The sequence below is a fragment of the Bos mutus genome, chromosome 15 (genome assembly GCF_027580195.1).
Source record: "Bos mutus isolate GX-2022 chromosome 15, NWIPB_WYAK_1.1, whole genome shotgun sequence".
Lineage (NCBI taxonomy): Eukaryota > Metazoa > Chordata > Mammalia > Artiodactyla > Bovidae > Bos > Bos mutus.
This window is the reverse complement of record NC_091631.1, coordinates 59,078,866-59,094,464: the sequence shown is the minus strand read 5'-3', so window position 1 is coordinate 59,094,464 and position 15,599 is coordinate 59,078,866. Positions and strand designations below refer to the sequence as shown.

The 15,599-nt window shown below is 37.7% G+C and overlaps 1 protein-coding gene across 1 annotated transcript in view; it reads right to left on the bottom strand.

Moving 5' to 3' along the window:
• ARHGAP20 (Rho GTPase activating protein 20) overlaps positions 1 to 15,599 on the bottom strand; it is a 221,081-nt gene that overhangs the window by 189,721 nt on the left and 15,761 nt on the right. The window contains exon 2 of the mRNA XM_070384244.1: positions 2,584 to 2,666. Coding sequence (XP_070240345.1) covers positions 2,584 to 2,666 — 83 coding nt within the window. The remainder of the gene's footprint in view (positions 1 to 2,583; positions 2,667 to 15,599) is intronic.

The following is a 15,599-nucleotide window of genomic DNA, read 5'->3' as shown; positions in this document are numbered from 1 at the left end:
AAAATGACTATACTACCAAATGCAATCTAGAGATTCAATGTGATCCCTACCAAATTACCAATGGCATTTTTCATAGAACTAGAACAAAAAATTGCACAATTCACATGGAAACACAAAAGACCCCAAATAGCCAAAGCAGTCTTGAGAAAGAATGGAGCTGGAGGAATCAACCTTCCTGACTTCAGATTATATTACAAAGCTACAGTCTTCAAGACAGTATGACACTGGCACAAAACAGAAATATAGACCAAAGGAACAAGATAGAAAGCCCAGAAATAAATCCATAAACCTATGGGTACCTTGTTTTTGACAAAGGAGGCAAAAATACAGAATGGGGCAAAGACAGCCTCTTCAATAAGTGGTGCTGGGGAAACTGTAGTTACATAAAAAAGAATGAAATTAGAACACCTCCTAAGACCATTCACAAAGATAAACTCAAAATGGAAGACCAAATGGTCAAATGTAAGACCAGAAACTTTAAAACTCTTAGAGGAAAGTATAGGCAGAACACTTGATGACATAAATCAAAGCAAGATCCTTTATGACCCACCTCCTAGAGTAACGGGAAAAAAAAGCAAAAGTAAACAAGTGGGGCCTAATTAAACTTAAAAGCTTTTGCACAGGAAAGAAAACTATAAACAAGGTGAAAAGACAACCCTCAGAATGGGAGAAAATAATAGCAAATGAAAGAACTGACAAAGGACGAATTTCCAAAATATACAAGCAGCTCATATAACTCAATACAAGGAAAACAAACGACCCAATCAAAAAGTGTGACAAAGACCTAAATAGACATTTCTCCAAAGAAGACATACAGATGGCTAACAAACGCATTGAAAAGATGCTCAACATCACTCATTACTACAGAAATGCAAATCAAAACTACAATGATATATCACCTCACACCGGTAGGAATGACCATCATCAAAAAGTCTACAGACAATAAATGCTGGAGAGAGTGTGGAGAAAAGGGAACACTCTTGCACTGTTGGTGGGAATGTAAATTGATACAGCCACTATGGAAGATGGTATGGAGATTCCTTAAAAAACTAGGAATAAAACCACCCTATTATCCAAAGAAATCCCACTCTTAGGTATATACCCTGAGGAAAGCAAAACTGAAACAGACACATGTAACCCAATGTTCATTTGAGCACTATTTACAATAGCTAGAACATGGAAGCAACCTAGATGTCCATCAACAGATGAATGGATAAAGAGTGTAAGTGGTACATACACACAAAGGAATATTATTCAGCCATAAAAAGGAACACACGAGTCAGTTCAAGTGAGGTGGATGAACCTAGAGCCTATAATACAGAGTGAAGTAAGTCAGAAAGAGAAATATAAATATCGTATACTAACAAATATATATGGAATCTAGAAAGATAGTACTGATGAATTTATTTGCAAGGCAGCAATGGAGAAAACAGACCTAGAGAACAGACTTATGGACATGGAGAGAGGGGAGGAGATGGTGAGATGTGTGCAGAGAGTAACAAGGAAACTTACATCATCATATGTAAAATATATAGCCAGTGGGAATTTGCTGTATGTTTCAGGGAACCCAAATAGGGGCTCTGTATCAAGTAGAGGGGTGGGATGGGGAGGGGAGATGGAGGGAGGTTCAAGAGGGAGGGGACATATGTATACCTATGGCTGATTCATGTTGATGTTTGACAGAAAACAACAAAATTCTGTAAAGCAATTATCCTTCAATTAAAAATAAATAAATTTAAAAAATGAAAAAAATGCAATGCCTTCACATAGATTTCATGTTAAATCAGTACACCATTCATAGAACTATCAGATATATCCTCACCTTTAAAAATGTGGTAAAGACCACACCTTACATAAAAGGATTCACGTATTAGTGGAAAAGCATTGCTGCATTCCTTTGAACATAAAAAGGCTCTGAATTAAAATGCCATTAAAAATTATTGAATAAATTAGTGACTGAAAAGCCATCCAATTTTGACATATTACGAAAAACTCTTACAATGCCATAGAAATAGTATTTAGCTTCAGTAGGCAAAATGGTCATTTCAATAGATATTTAGCCTGTTTTTCCACTTCAAATTTCACTAATTAATCACTAATTACTCTAACCTATAATGTCTAAAAGCAATCAGAACTCAATCTTTTATTAATCTTTATCTTTATTCATATCTAAAGTCGCTAAAAATCTGCCTTTTACCTTTGCATGGGGATCACTTTATGATAAAAAGTAAGCAAAAGTTTATGCATAACCAAACATGTACAGTGGTTAAAATAACTCATCATTAGTATTCTGATTTCTAATTGTTTCAAAAAATAAAACTTTTACAATATGTGGAACATGCATGTTTGTGTACCACTGGATGTAAGATTCACTTTTGAATCAATTTTAAAGCAACAGATCACCAGCTCTCAAAAGGCTTTACGTTTCTCATAAAGAATAGGTCTTATCAAATAAACTCAGAACAGAAGTCATGCTTTCTATTATTTAACAGAGAATTCTGGTCCTGATAAAAAGCAAATAAACGATACACATAGAAGAAATCCAGCAGGTCCCAAATGAGTAGTACAAAGCTTCCCACTTACTTGGTACTGGGCCGCTTTTGCAGGGCTTTATCCAGGATAAGAGATGGAGCACTCCTCCTCCTTTCTGCTAATGTTTTCATTTTCTGTTGAGGGGAAAAGACACACAATGAAGATCACATGGCTTGTAAAGCCAGTAAATAACAACTTTCAATCCAACTCAGCAAGTTTTGTATGCCTATGCCTGCATATCAAAAAGTGTGCAATCTTATTATGGAAATAAAATGGTAACATCTAAACCAAGATAGTTAAGTGTTAAAAAGTGGTATAGGCAGTTAAGCATTTCTTATGGTCAGAGAATAAGGAGATTAAATATTGACTAGAGTATTTGAGAAAACAGCATCACAACCATTATCATCAACTGCAGTTTTATTGCTTATTACATGCCAGGCCCCATGCCAAAGACAGGACTGGATTAATTTATACTCCAAAATAGCATCAGAGTAGCTGATAGCTCTATCTCATTTGCAGGGTCGGCCCCAAAACTGGGCTTTAGGGAAAGACAGAATTTGAAAAGACCAAGTAAAGGGAGAAGGTAAGTTGCCAAACACAAGATGGAGACTATTTACACAATAGACATTTAAAGTTAAATATTTACACATTTAGGAATCTGTTCTTCAAAATAGTTTTTTTGTTTATTGTAACTTAGAAAAAAGATTTTTTTTTCTTTTCTAAGTGGTATGTAAATATAGGATTAATTGGATAATTTGGTACTGTGTTCTACAGGACCTAAACTTTGTGGTGAGGTTATATTCAATTTGAGTTATCCAGATAATTACTCTCTAAATTTTCAGTCTTATAGATTTAACACCTCAAGAAAGAGTCCGAGGGTGAGCCACTGGATATAAATGTGTAAAATTTACCATCTAGTCACAGACAGCCATGAATGAAGTTCAGGCTGCATTACCAAAGCATCCCTCCTGCTCTGCCCTCTCACCCTTTCTTGGCCAGGAGTCTCACCCACTACCTGAGTAGACCTAGGCCAGCCATGTTTGGGGCTGGGTACTGCTCTAAGAAAAAACACATAGGGGGAGGAGCCAAGATGGCGGAGGAGTAGGACGGGGAGAACACTTTCTCCCCCACAAATTCATCAAAAGAGCATTTAAACGTCGAGTAAATTCCACAAAACAACTTCTGAATGCCGGCAGAGGACATCAGGCACCCAGAAAAGCAACCCAACTCTTCGAAAGGAGAGAGAAGAAATACAGCTCCACCCACCAGAACACCGACACAAGCTTCCCTAACCAGGAAACCTTGACAAGCCACCTGTACAAACCCACACACAGCGAGGAAACACCACAATAAAGAGAACTCCACAAACTGCCAGAATACAGAAAGGACACCCCAAACTCAGCAATTTAAACAAGATGAAGAGACAGAGGAATACTCAGCAGATAAAGGAACAGGATAAATGCCCACCAAACCAAACAAAAGAGGAAGAGATAGGGAATCTACCTGATAAAGAATTCCGAATAATGATAGTGAAATTGATCCAAAATCTTGAAACTAAAATGGAATCACAGATAAATAGCCTGGAGACAAGGATTGAGAAGATGCAAGAAAGGTTTAACAAGGACCTAGAAGAAATAAAAAGAGTCAATATATAATGAATAATGCAATAAGTGAAATTAAAAAAAACACTCTGGAGGCAACAAATAGTAGAATAACAGAGGCAGAAGACAGGATTAGTGAATTAATTGAAGATAGAATGGTAGAAATAAATGAATCAGAGAGGATAAAAAAAACGAATTAAAAGAAATGAGGACAATCTCAGAGACCTCCAGGACAATATTAAACGCTACAACATTCAATCATAGGGTTCCAGAAGAAGAAGACAAAAAGAAAGACCATGAGAAAATACTTGAGGAGATAATAGTGGAAAACTTCCTAAAATGGGGAAGGAAATAATCACCCAAGTCCAAGAAACCCAGAGAGTACCAAACAGGATAAACCCAAGGAGAAACACCCCAAAGACACATATTAATCAAATTAACAAAGATCAAACACAAAAGAACAAATATTAAAAGCAGCAAGGGAAAAACAACAAATAACACACAAGGGAATTCCCATAAGGATAACAGCTGATCTTTCAATAGAAACTCTTCAAGCCAGGAGGGAATGGCAAGACATACTTAAAATGATGAAAGAAAATAACCTACAGCCCAGATTATTGTACCCAGCAAGGATCTCATTCAAGTATGAAGGAGAAATCAAAAGCTTTTCAGACAAGCAAAAGCTGAGAGAATTCTGCACCACCAAACCAGCTCTCAAACAAATACTAAAGGATATTCTCTAGACAGGAAACACAAAAACGGTGTATAAACTCAACCCAAAACAATAAAGTAAATGGCAACGGAACATACTTATCAGTAATTACCTTAAATTGGGTTGAATGCCCAAACAAAAAGACAAAGACTGGCTGAATGGATACAAAAACAAGACCCTACATATGTTGTCTACAAGAGACCCACCTCAAAACAGGGGACACATACAGACTGAAAGTGAAGGGCTGGAAAAAGATTTTCCATGCAAATAGGGACAAAAGAAAGCAGGAGTAGCAATACTCATATCAGATAAAATAGACTTTAAAACAAAGGCTGTGAAAAGAGACAAAGAAGGTCACTACATAATGATCAAAGGATCAATCCAAGAAGAAGATATAACAATTATAAATATATATGCACCCAACACAGGAGCACCACAGTACGTAAGACAAATGCTAACAAGTATGAAAGGAGAAATTAACAATAACACAATAATAGTGGGAGACTTTAATACCCCACTTACACCTATGGATAGATCAACTAAACAGAAAATTAACAAGGAAACACAAACTTTAAATGATACAATAGACCAGTTAGACCTAATTGATATCTATAGGTCATTTCATCCCAAAACAATGAATTTCACCTTTTTCTCAAGCGCACATGGAACCTTCTCCAGGATAGATCACATCCTGGGCCATAAAAGCTAGCCTTGGTAAATTCAAAAAATAGAAATCATTCAAGCATTTTTTCTGACCACAATGCAGTAAGATTAGATCTCAATTACAGGAGAAAAACTATTAAAAATTCCAACATATGGAGGCTGAACAACACGCTGCTGAATAACCAACAAATCACAGAAGAAATCAAAAGAAATCAAAATTTGCATAGAAACGAATGAAAATGAAAACACAACAACCCAAAACCTGTGGGACACAGTAAAAAAGCAGTCCTAAGGGGAAAGTTCATAGCAATACAGGCACACCTCAAGAAACAAGAAAAAAGTCAAATAAATAACCTAACTCTACACCTAAAGCAACTAGAAAAGGAAGAAATGAAGAACCCCAGGGTTAGTAGAAGGAAAGAAATCTTAAAAATTAGAGCAGAAATAAATGCAAAAGAAACAAAAGAGACCATAGCAAAAATCAACAAAACCAAAAGCTGGTTCTTTGAAAGGATAAATAAAATTGACAAACCATTAGCCAGACTCATCAAAAACAAAGGGAGAAAAATCAAATCAATAAAATTAGAAACGAAAATGGAGAGATCACAACAGACAACACAGAAATACAAAGGATCATAAGAGACTACTATCAACAATTATATGCCAATAAAATGGACAACGTGGAAGAAATGGACAAATTCTTAGAAAAGTACAACTTTCCAAAACTGGACCAGGAAGAAATAGAAAATCTTAACAGACCCATCACAAGCATGGAAATTGAAACTGTAATCAAAAATCTTCCAGCAAACAAAAGCCCGGTCCAGACGGCTTCACAGCTGAATTCTACCAAAAATTTAGAAAGAGCTAACACCTATCCTGCTCAAACTCTTCCAGAAAATTGCAGAGGAAGGTAAACTTCCAAACTCATTCTATGAGGCCACCATCACCTAATACCAAAACCTGACAAAGATCCCACAAAAAAAAACTACAGGCCAATATCACTGATGAACATAGATGCAAAAATCCTTAACAAAATTCTAGCAATCAGAATCAACAACACATTAAAAGATCATACACCATGATCAAGTGGGCTTTATCCCAGGGATGCAAGGATTCTTCAATATCCATAAATCAATCAATGTAATACACCACATTAACAAATTGAAAAATAAAAACCATATGATTATCTCAATAGATGCAGAGAAAGCCTTTGACAAAATTCAACATCCATTTATGATAAAAACTCTCCAGAAAGCAGGAATAGAAGGAACATACCTCAACATAATAAAAGCTATATATGACAAACCCACTGCAAACATTATCCTCAATGGTGAAAAATTGAAAGCATTTCCTCTAAAGTCAGGAACAAGACAAGGGTGCCCACTTTCACCATTACTATTCAACATAGTTTTGGAAGTTTTGGCCACAGCAATCAGAGCAGAAAAAAAAATAAAAGAATCAAATTGGAAAAGAAGAAGTAAAACTCTCACTATTTGCAGATGACATGATCCTCTACATAGAAAACCTAAAGAGTCCACCAGAAAATTACTAGAAATAATCAATGACTACAGTAAAGTTGCAGGATATAAAATCAACACACAGAAATCCCTTGCATTCCTATACACTAATAATGAGAAAACAGAAAGAGAAATTAAGGAAACAATTCCATTCACCATTTGCAACAGAAAGAATAAAATACTTAGGAATATATCTACCTAAAGAAACTAAAGACCTATATATAGAAAACTATAAAACACTGGTGAAAGAAATCAAAGGACACTAATAGATGGAGAAATATACCATGTTCATGGATTGGAAGAATCAATATAGTGAAAATGAGTATACTACCCAAAGCAATTTATAGATTCAACATAATCCCTATCAAGCTACCAACAGTATTCTTCACAGAGCTAGAACAAATAATTTCACAATTTGTATGGAAATACAAAAAACCTCGAATAGCCAAAGCGATCTTGAGAAAGAAGAATGGAACTGGAGGAATCAACCTACCTGACTTCAGGCTCTACTACAAAGCCACAGTTATCAAGACAGTATGGTACTGGCACAAAGACAGAAATATTGATCAATGGAATAAAATAGAAAGCCCAGAGATAAATCCACGCACATATGGACACCTTATCTTTGACAAAGGAGGCAAGAATATACAATGGATTAAAGACAATCTCTTTAACAAGTGGTGCTGGGAAATCTGGTCAACCACTTGTAAAAAGAATGAAACTGGACCACTTTCTAACACCATACACAAAAAAATAAACTCAAAATGGATTAAAGATCTAAACGTAAGACCAGAAACTATAAAACTCTAGAGAGAACATAGGCAAAACACTCTCCGACATACATCACAGCAGGATCCTCTATGACCCACCTCCCAGAATATTGGAAATAAAAGCAAAAATAAACAAATGGGACCTAATTAACCTTAAAAGCTTCTGCACATCAAAGGAAACTATTAGCAAGGTGAAAAGACAGCCTTCAGAATGGGAGAAAATAATAGCAAATGAAACAACCGACAAACAACTAATCTCAAAAATATACAAGCAACTCCTACAGCTCAACTCCAGAAAAATAAACGACCCAATCAAAAAATGGGCCAAAAGAACTAAATAGACATTTCTCCAAAAAAGACATACAGATGGCTAACAAACACATGAAAAGATGCTCAACATCACTCATTATCAGAGAAATGCAAATCAAAACCACTATGAGGTACCATTTCACACCAGTCAGAATGGCTGCGATCCAAAAGTCTACAAATAATAAATGCTGGAGAGGGTGTGGAAAAGGGAACCCTCTTACACTGTTGGTGGGAATGCAAACTAGTACAGCCACTATGGAGAACAGTGTGGAGATTCCTTAAAAACTGGAAATAGAACTGCCTTATGATCCAGCAACCCCACTGCTGGGCATACACACTGAGGAAACCAGAAGGGAAAGAGACACGTGTACCCCAATGTTCATCGCAGCACTGTTTATAATAGCCAAGACATGGAAGCAACCTAGATGTCCATCAGCAGATGAATGGATAAGAAAGCTGTGGTACATATACACAATGGAGTATTACTCAGCCATTAAAAAGAATACATTTGAATCAGTTCTAATGAGGTGGATGAAACTGGAGCCTATTATACAGAGTGAAGTAAGCCAGAAGGAAAAACATAAATACAGTATTCTAACGCATATATATGGAATTTAGAAAGATGGTAACAATAACCCTGTGTATGAGACAGCAAAAGAGACACTGATGTATAGAACAGTCTTATGGACTCTGTGGGAGAGGAGAGGGTGGGAAGATTTGGGAGAATGACATTGTAACATGTAAATATCATGTAAGAAACGAGTTGCCAGTCCAGGTTCGATGCGATACTGGATGCTTGGGGCTAGTGCACTGGGACGACCCAGAGGGATGGTATGGGGAGGGAGGAGGGAGGAGGGTTCAGGATGGGGAACACATGTATACCTGTGGTGGGTTCATTTTGATGTTTGGCAAAACTAATACAATTATGTAAAGTTTAAAAATAAAATAAAATTTAAAAAAAAAAAAATAACAAAAACCAAGTAGCTCAGCGTCTCATTACATGATTCACAAAGGAACAGCTTCTTAATTAATAAAATGTAGATCATCCCAAGGAAGAGAAGAGAAATCATCCCATGACAAGGGGACACTAGACTTCTTTGGCATAATTCTTTCCCCCTCAATTCACCATGCCCCCACAGATCTCTCCCAAATCACTGCTGTCAGCAGGGTCATGGCCTCAATGTTGCTGTTCCCTCCATTAATCCTTTGGCTTACATGTGAAGACAAAATGCCCTTATCTCCTCGGTATAGCTCAGACAACTGAAACAATCGTATAAAACATTAATAAAGAACAGGAAACAAACGGGTAAGAAATACAGAATACCATACTTATCAATCAGGAGACTGAATCAGTCTCAGGGCAGGTTAAATTGCATAAAGTTTTTAACATGATATATATGTGGTGCCCTCCTTCTGAAGAGAAAGCCCACAGTTTTCATCAGATTCCCAGAAGAATCCATAATCCCTCTGAACCCCAATGATTTTGATAAACTATTTTATATGTTATAGCTTGTAAGCTGTATCTTAACTGTTTCCACTGGTCACATCTCCTGGGGACACAACTCTCAGGAATCTAGCACTCTGAGGCCAGTGTAAATGTAGAGGTTGCAGGGTGAAGGGAAGTCTGGGAGACAAGTATTACCAGTGGGCTGTTCCCATATGAAGAGTCTCAATTCTGGAAGATTGGGTTGACGTTACTTAGAAAGGTGATGGTTCCTTACTATGTAGATTTTCTGCAGGATTCTGTTTCACCTTCAGGTCTAGATTTGATTCCTATTTCTTTTCTGGAATTTGAATCCTTTTATTCAGGATCTAGGTACTATGCTTTGAACTCTGAAATACGCCCAATCCTTTAAGCTTGACCTGGGCCCCTTACCCTTGGTCTGTTTTGACCTTGAGTTTCTGCCTAGCCTTTCTGAGTGAGGGGCTGGGGGGTGTGTGGAGGGGTGACATTCCTGCACCTATCTCAGCAGTCTTCCTTCTGCTGCTCCTAATCCTCTGACACCACTTTCAGCAGATCCAAGTGCCTAAACAAGATCTTCATTAACATATGATTTCTAATTCTGAGCTCCTTGGCTTTCAAGCTTACAAACAATTTGGAAAGGATTCAAAAGACAGCCATAAAAATGATTTAAAATGTGGAAAAAAGAAAGAAATTTAAGTTAAAATGATCTGACAAGTTAAAATGATTCTTCATTTGGAAACAGTAAGTCTCCAAGGTAATGCAGAGTTATTATACAGAGGATACCAAGTGTCTTCCAAAGAAGATAAGGTGAAAAGAAATGTGGCTATACTGTAGACTGAGAATCCAGGTTGATCCTGGGCAGTGGGTTTATCAAGAAATTTATAAAAGCTGTGAAAGAAATCATGCACTAACTTCAAGGGGTTCAGAAACCCCTAATATGGATTCTTTAGGGATCCATGGACTCCAGATTCGAAACTTTTTGATATAAAGAAATATTTCTGAGTGATGGCTATTAAACATGAGCATGGATAATTAAAGAAGAGTGACAATTTTCTTTGTAAAGATGCTTTTAAAATAGTTTTTCATAGAGGTCTAATATAGCAGACTATTTGTACCTATTTGTATGCAGTAATTAGACTGTTTTCTTAGTTATGGGCTTCCCTGGTGGCTCAGCTGGTGAAGAATCCGCCTGCAATGCAGGAGACCTGGGTTCGATCCCTGGGTTGGGAAGAACCTGGAGAAGGGAATGGCTACTCTCCAGTATTGTGGTCTGGAGGATTCCATGGACTGCACAGTCCATGGGGTCGCAAGGAGTCGGACTCAACTGAGCGACTTTCACTTTTCTTAGTTATAAATTGGTAGATGTGTGACAAATCAAATGTGGGGTGAATCTACCTCATTTGGTGGACTCATATTCAGATATTGCAGTCAAACTACAGGCAAAATAATATTTGAAGTCCTATTGTTTGTACTGAGACTCACTTCACTACTAATCAGATACGCAGCCTAAGGTAATTCACACACTCCTCTGGGTCTCCATTTCCTTATACAGAAAGTGAGAAAATTTGGACTACATAGTCTCTTAGGTGACTTCTATTTCTGATATTCTCATGGTAAATGTCTACCAAAGATTCACCCTGGATATGCAAGAAAATAAACGTTATATACACAATGAATTTAGAATTCATAGGATTCACTTCTCTAAGTAATAAAAAGTCTTAAGAGTTGTCAATATAATGGGAATCTAGGTATTAATTAATTCAAAGTACACTTTTTTTTTTTTTTGCTCAAAAGTGTAGCAAAATAAAGAACCAATGGTGACTTCAAAAAAAATCTACTCATCTGGCAAAGAATCTGTTCTCAGGCAATAAAGACTTAGATTTTTTTGGTTTATTAACAACTGTGAAATAAAAGACACAAAAATAGAAGGAGACTACTGATTCCTTTCTAAATCTATAATAATACAAACTTGTCAGGACAGGTTGAAGCTATGGTCATATCAGCACCAACAAATTTCCCAGTTGCTCAGTGACAGAAAACTACGATACTTTGCCTCACAGGAAATGAGCAGATAGGTTTAAAACAGTGTATGTTTTCTTTGTGAGGTTAAAATCACAATCCACCGTGTGGCTTTTCAGAATGCCCAAATGCTTGATATCTATATTGAGATTACCTCACAAATATTAGATGCCATTCTGAAACTGAGTAGTTTTTAAAAGATAATCTTGTAAATTGATAAACATTAGGCAAAAAATCAACTGCATTAATCTTTTAGAAGTGATTTTCTTGACTTTGTACCAATTAATTAAGCCAAGGCTTAAGAAACCCCAAAAAACTAAACAAGACTTTTATATAAGCTGAAAAACAAATTATAAAGTAGGATTTATTTACTCCTCTGCTAGCAAATGGGAACAATGAGGAGAGGCTTGGACAGAGTTGTAAAAGGGAATTGTGATTAAATTTTAAAAACTGACATCTTTAAAAACTGCTGCTGCTGCTGCTGCTGCTAAGTTGCTTCAGTCATGTCTGACTCTGTGCGACCCCATAGACAGCAGCCCACCAGGCTCCCTGTCCCTGGGATTCTCCAGGCAAGAACACTGGAGTGGGTTGCCATTTCCTTCTCCAATGCATGAAAGTGAAAAGTGAAAGTGAAGTCGCTCAGTCGTGTCTGACTCTTAGCGACCCCATGGACCGCAGCCCACCAGGCTTCTCCATCCATGGGATTTTCCAGGCAAGAGTACTGGAGTGGGGTGCCATTGCCTTCCCTGATCTTTATACTAGTAGCCATTTATTAGGAAAGTATAACATGAACACTGCTGTTGCTGCTGCTAAGTCACCTCAGTTGTGTCCGACTCTGTGCGACCCCAGAGATGGCAGCTCACTAGGCCCCACTGTCCTTGGGATTCTCCAGGCAAGAACACTGGAGTGGGTTGCCATTTCCTCCTCCAATGCATGAAAGTGAAAAGTGAAAGTGAAGTCGCTCAGTCGTGTCCGACTCTTAGCGATCCCATGGACTGCAGCCTAACAGGCTCCTCCGTCCATGGGATTTTCCAGGCAAGAGTACTGGAGTGGGGTGCCATTGCCTTCTCTAACATGAACACTAGACAGAAATTAAATCTTTGGTTTCCTAAGCTGCCCCCTCTGCAGCTATATTCAGTATTAGAGGCAAAAAACCTATTCTGCCAAAGAATAAATGAATAGAGGAAAATGAAGATAAAAAGCAAATGCCTATAATTATTCTTTTATGTTTCAATAATAATACAAAACTATAGCAACATTACCAGCTAATCTGGAAGGTGCTTTCCACTTCAATTCTTTTTTTAATTGGTTAGATGAACTAAATGTTGAATTCCTGTGTTCCTAACTAACTTTATAGTTATGCCTCAGTTAAAGCATTTCACATAATTGTCTATCTCTTTCTTGAGAGCAAGGGCTATGTCCAAACGTTCTCCCATCTTTTCAAACTTTATCCTATCTTTCAACAATTACTGAAATTCTTCTCTGTGGCAGGCCTATCCTTGTATTACTAGAGCCTAGTATAATACCTGGTACAAACTATATACTTAATAAATGAAGGTTTTCAGTGAATTTTAAAATGTACTCATTCTCCACATCTATGCTACTGTTTCCAACATGCACACACAGAAAGGCAAACAGACTTACTTAAAGGGTTCTGTTGGAACACTGTCACTAAGGAAATGTAAGCATCTGCTATGGAACCGGATGGTGAGAGTCATCCTCGTGCATTGCAAACTACAGCTTTTGACACAGTGTTGACATTTACATTGGGCTTCCCTGATAGCTCAGTTGGTAAAGAATCCGCCTGCAAAGCAGGGGATTCCAGTTCAATTCCTGATTGGGAAGTTCCCCGGGAGAAGGGTTAGGCTACCCCCTCCAGTATTCTTGGGCTTCCTTGGTGGCTCAGCTGGTAAAGAATCCACCCACAATGCGGAAGACCTGGGTTCGATCCCTGGGTTGGGAAGATCCCCTGGAGAAGGGAAAGGCTACCCACTCCAATATTCTGGCCTGGAGAATTCCATGGACTGTATAGTCTATGGGGTCACAAAGAATGGATATGAATGAGCAACTTTCACTGACATTTACATCATCATGGAGTTTCATGGTAAACATCTGTTGTATTATAAAAATTAATCATTTGCCAACAAATGGTGCTGGGACAACTGGATATACATGCAAAAGAATGAAGTTGGATTCATATCTTATACCATATACAAAGATTAACTCAAAATGGATCAACAATCTAAAAGAGCTGAAGCTATAAAAAATGCTAGAAGAAAACATAGGAATAAATAGCTGTGACCATGGACTAGGTAATGGTTTCTTAGATATGACCCCAAAAGCACAAACAACAACAAAAATTAAATTGAACACCATCAAGGTTAAAATTTCTGTGCTTCAAAGGACATTATTAAGAAACTGAAAAGAAAGCCCACAGAATCGGAGGACATTTTTGCAAATCATATATCTGATAAGGGGCTTGTATCCAGAATATTTAAAGAACTGTTACAATTCAATAAAGTAGGCTAATTTAAAAATGGATCTGAATAGGAAGTTCTTTTAAGAAGATATAAACGGCCAAAAAGCACAAGAGAAGATGCTCAACATTGTCAGCCACCAGGAAAGCACAAATTAAAACTATGAAATTCCACTTTATACTCATCAAGATGAGTTAATATCTTATTATCAAGATAATCAATTACTATCAAGATAATAAAAAGACAACAAGTGTAAGGATGTGGAGAAATTAAACTTATTCACGGCTGGTAGGAATGTAAAATGGTGATGCCACTTCGGAAGTTCTGCAAATGGTGAAACACTGAGTTACCATACAATCTTGCAATTCCTCTTGGGTATGTAACCAAGAGAAATGAGAACATATGTTCACACAAAAACATGTGCATGAATGTTCATAGCAACATTATTCATAATAGTCAAAAAGTAGAAAAAATACCAATGTCCATCAACTGAAGACTGCATAAACAAAATATGATACATTCATAAAACAGAATATTCAGTTCAGTTAGGTTCAGTTCAGTCGCTCAGTTGTGTTTGACTCTTTGCGACCCCATGAATTGCAGCACGCCAGGCCTCCCTGTCCATCACCAACTCCCGGAGTTCACTCAGACTCACGTCCATCGAGTCAGTGATGCCATCCAGTCATCTCATCCTTTGTCATCGCCTTCTTCTCCTGCCCCCAATCCCTCCCAGCATCAGAGTCTTTTCCAAGGAGTCAACTCTGCATGAGGTGGCCAAAGTACTGGAGTTTCAGCTTTAGCATTGTTCCTTCCAAAGAAATCCCAGGGCTGATCTCCTTCAGAATGGACTGGGTGGATCTCCTTGCAGTCCAAGGGACTCTCAGGAGTCTTCTCCAACACCACAGTTCAAAAGCATCAATTCTTTGGCGCTCAGCCTTCTTCACAGTCCAACTCACAACCATACATGACCACAGGAAAAACCATAGCCTTGACTAGACGGACCTTTGTTGGCAAAGTAATGTCTCTGCTTTTGAATATGCTATCTAGGTTGGTCATAACTTTCCTTCCAAGAGTAAGCATCTTTTAATTTCATGGCTGCAGTCACCATCTGCAGTGATTTTGGAGCCCAGAAAATAAAGTCTGACACTGTTTCCACTGTTACTCCATTTCCCATGAAGCGATGGGACCAGATGCCATGATCTTCATTTTCTGAATGTTGAGCTTTAAGCCAACTTTTTCACTCTCCTCTTTCACTTTCAGCAAGAGGCTTTTTAGTTCCTCTTCACTTTCTGCCATAAGGGTGGTGTCATCTGCATATCTGAGGTTATTGACATTTCTCCTGGCAATCTTGATTGCAGCTTGTGTTTCTTCCAGTCCAGCGTTTCTCATGATGTACTCTGCATATAAGTTAAATAAGCAGGGTGACAATATACTGCCTTGACGTACTCCTTTTCCTATTTGGAACCAGTCTGTTGTTCCATGTCCAGTTCTAACTGTTACTTCCTGACCTGCATACAGATTTCTCAAGAGGCAG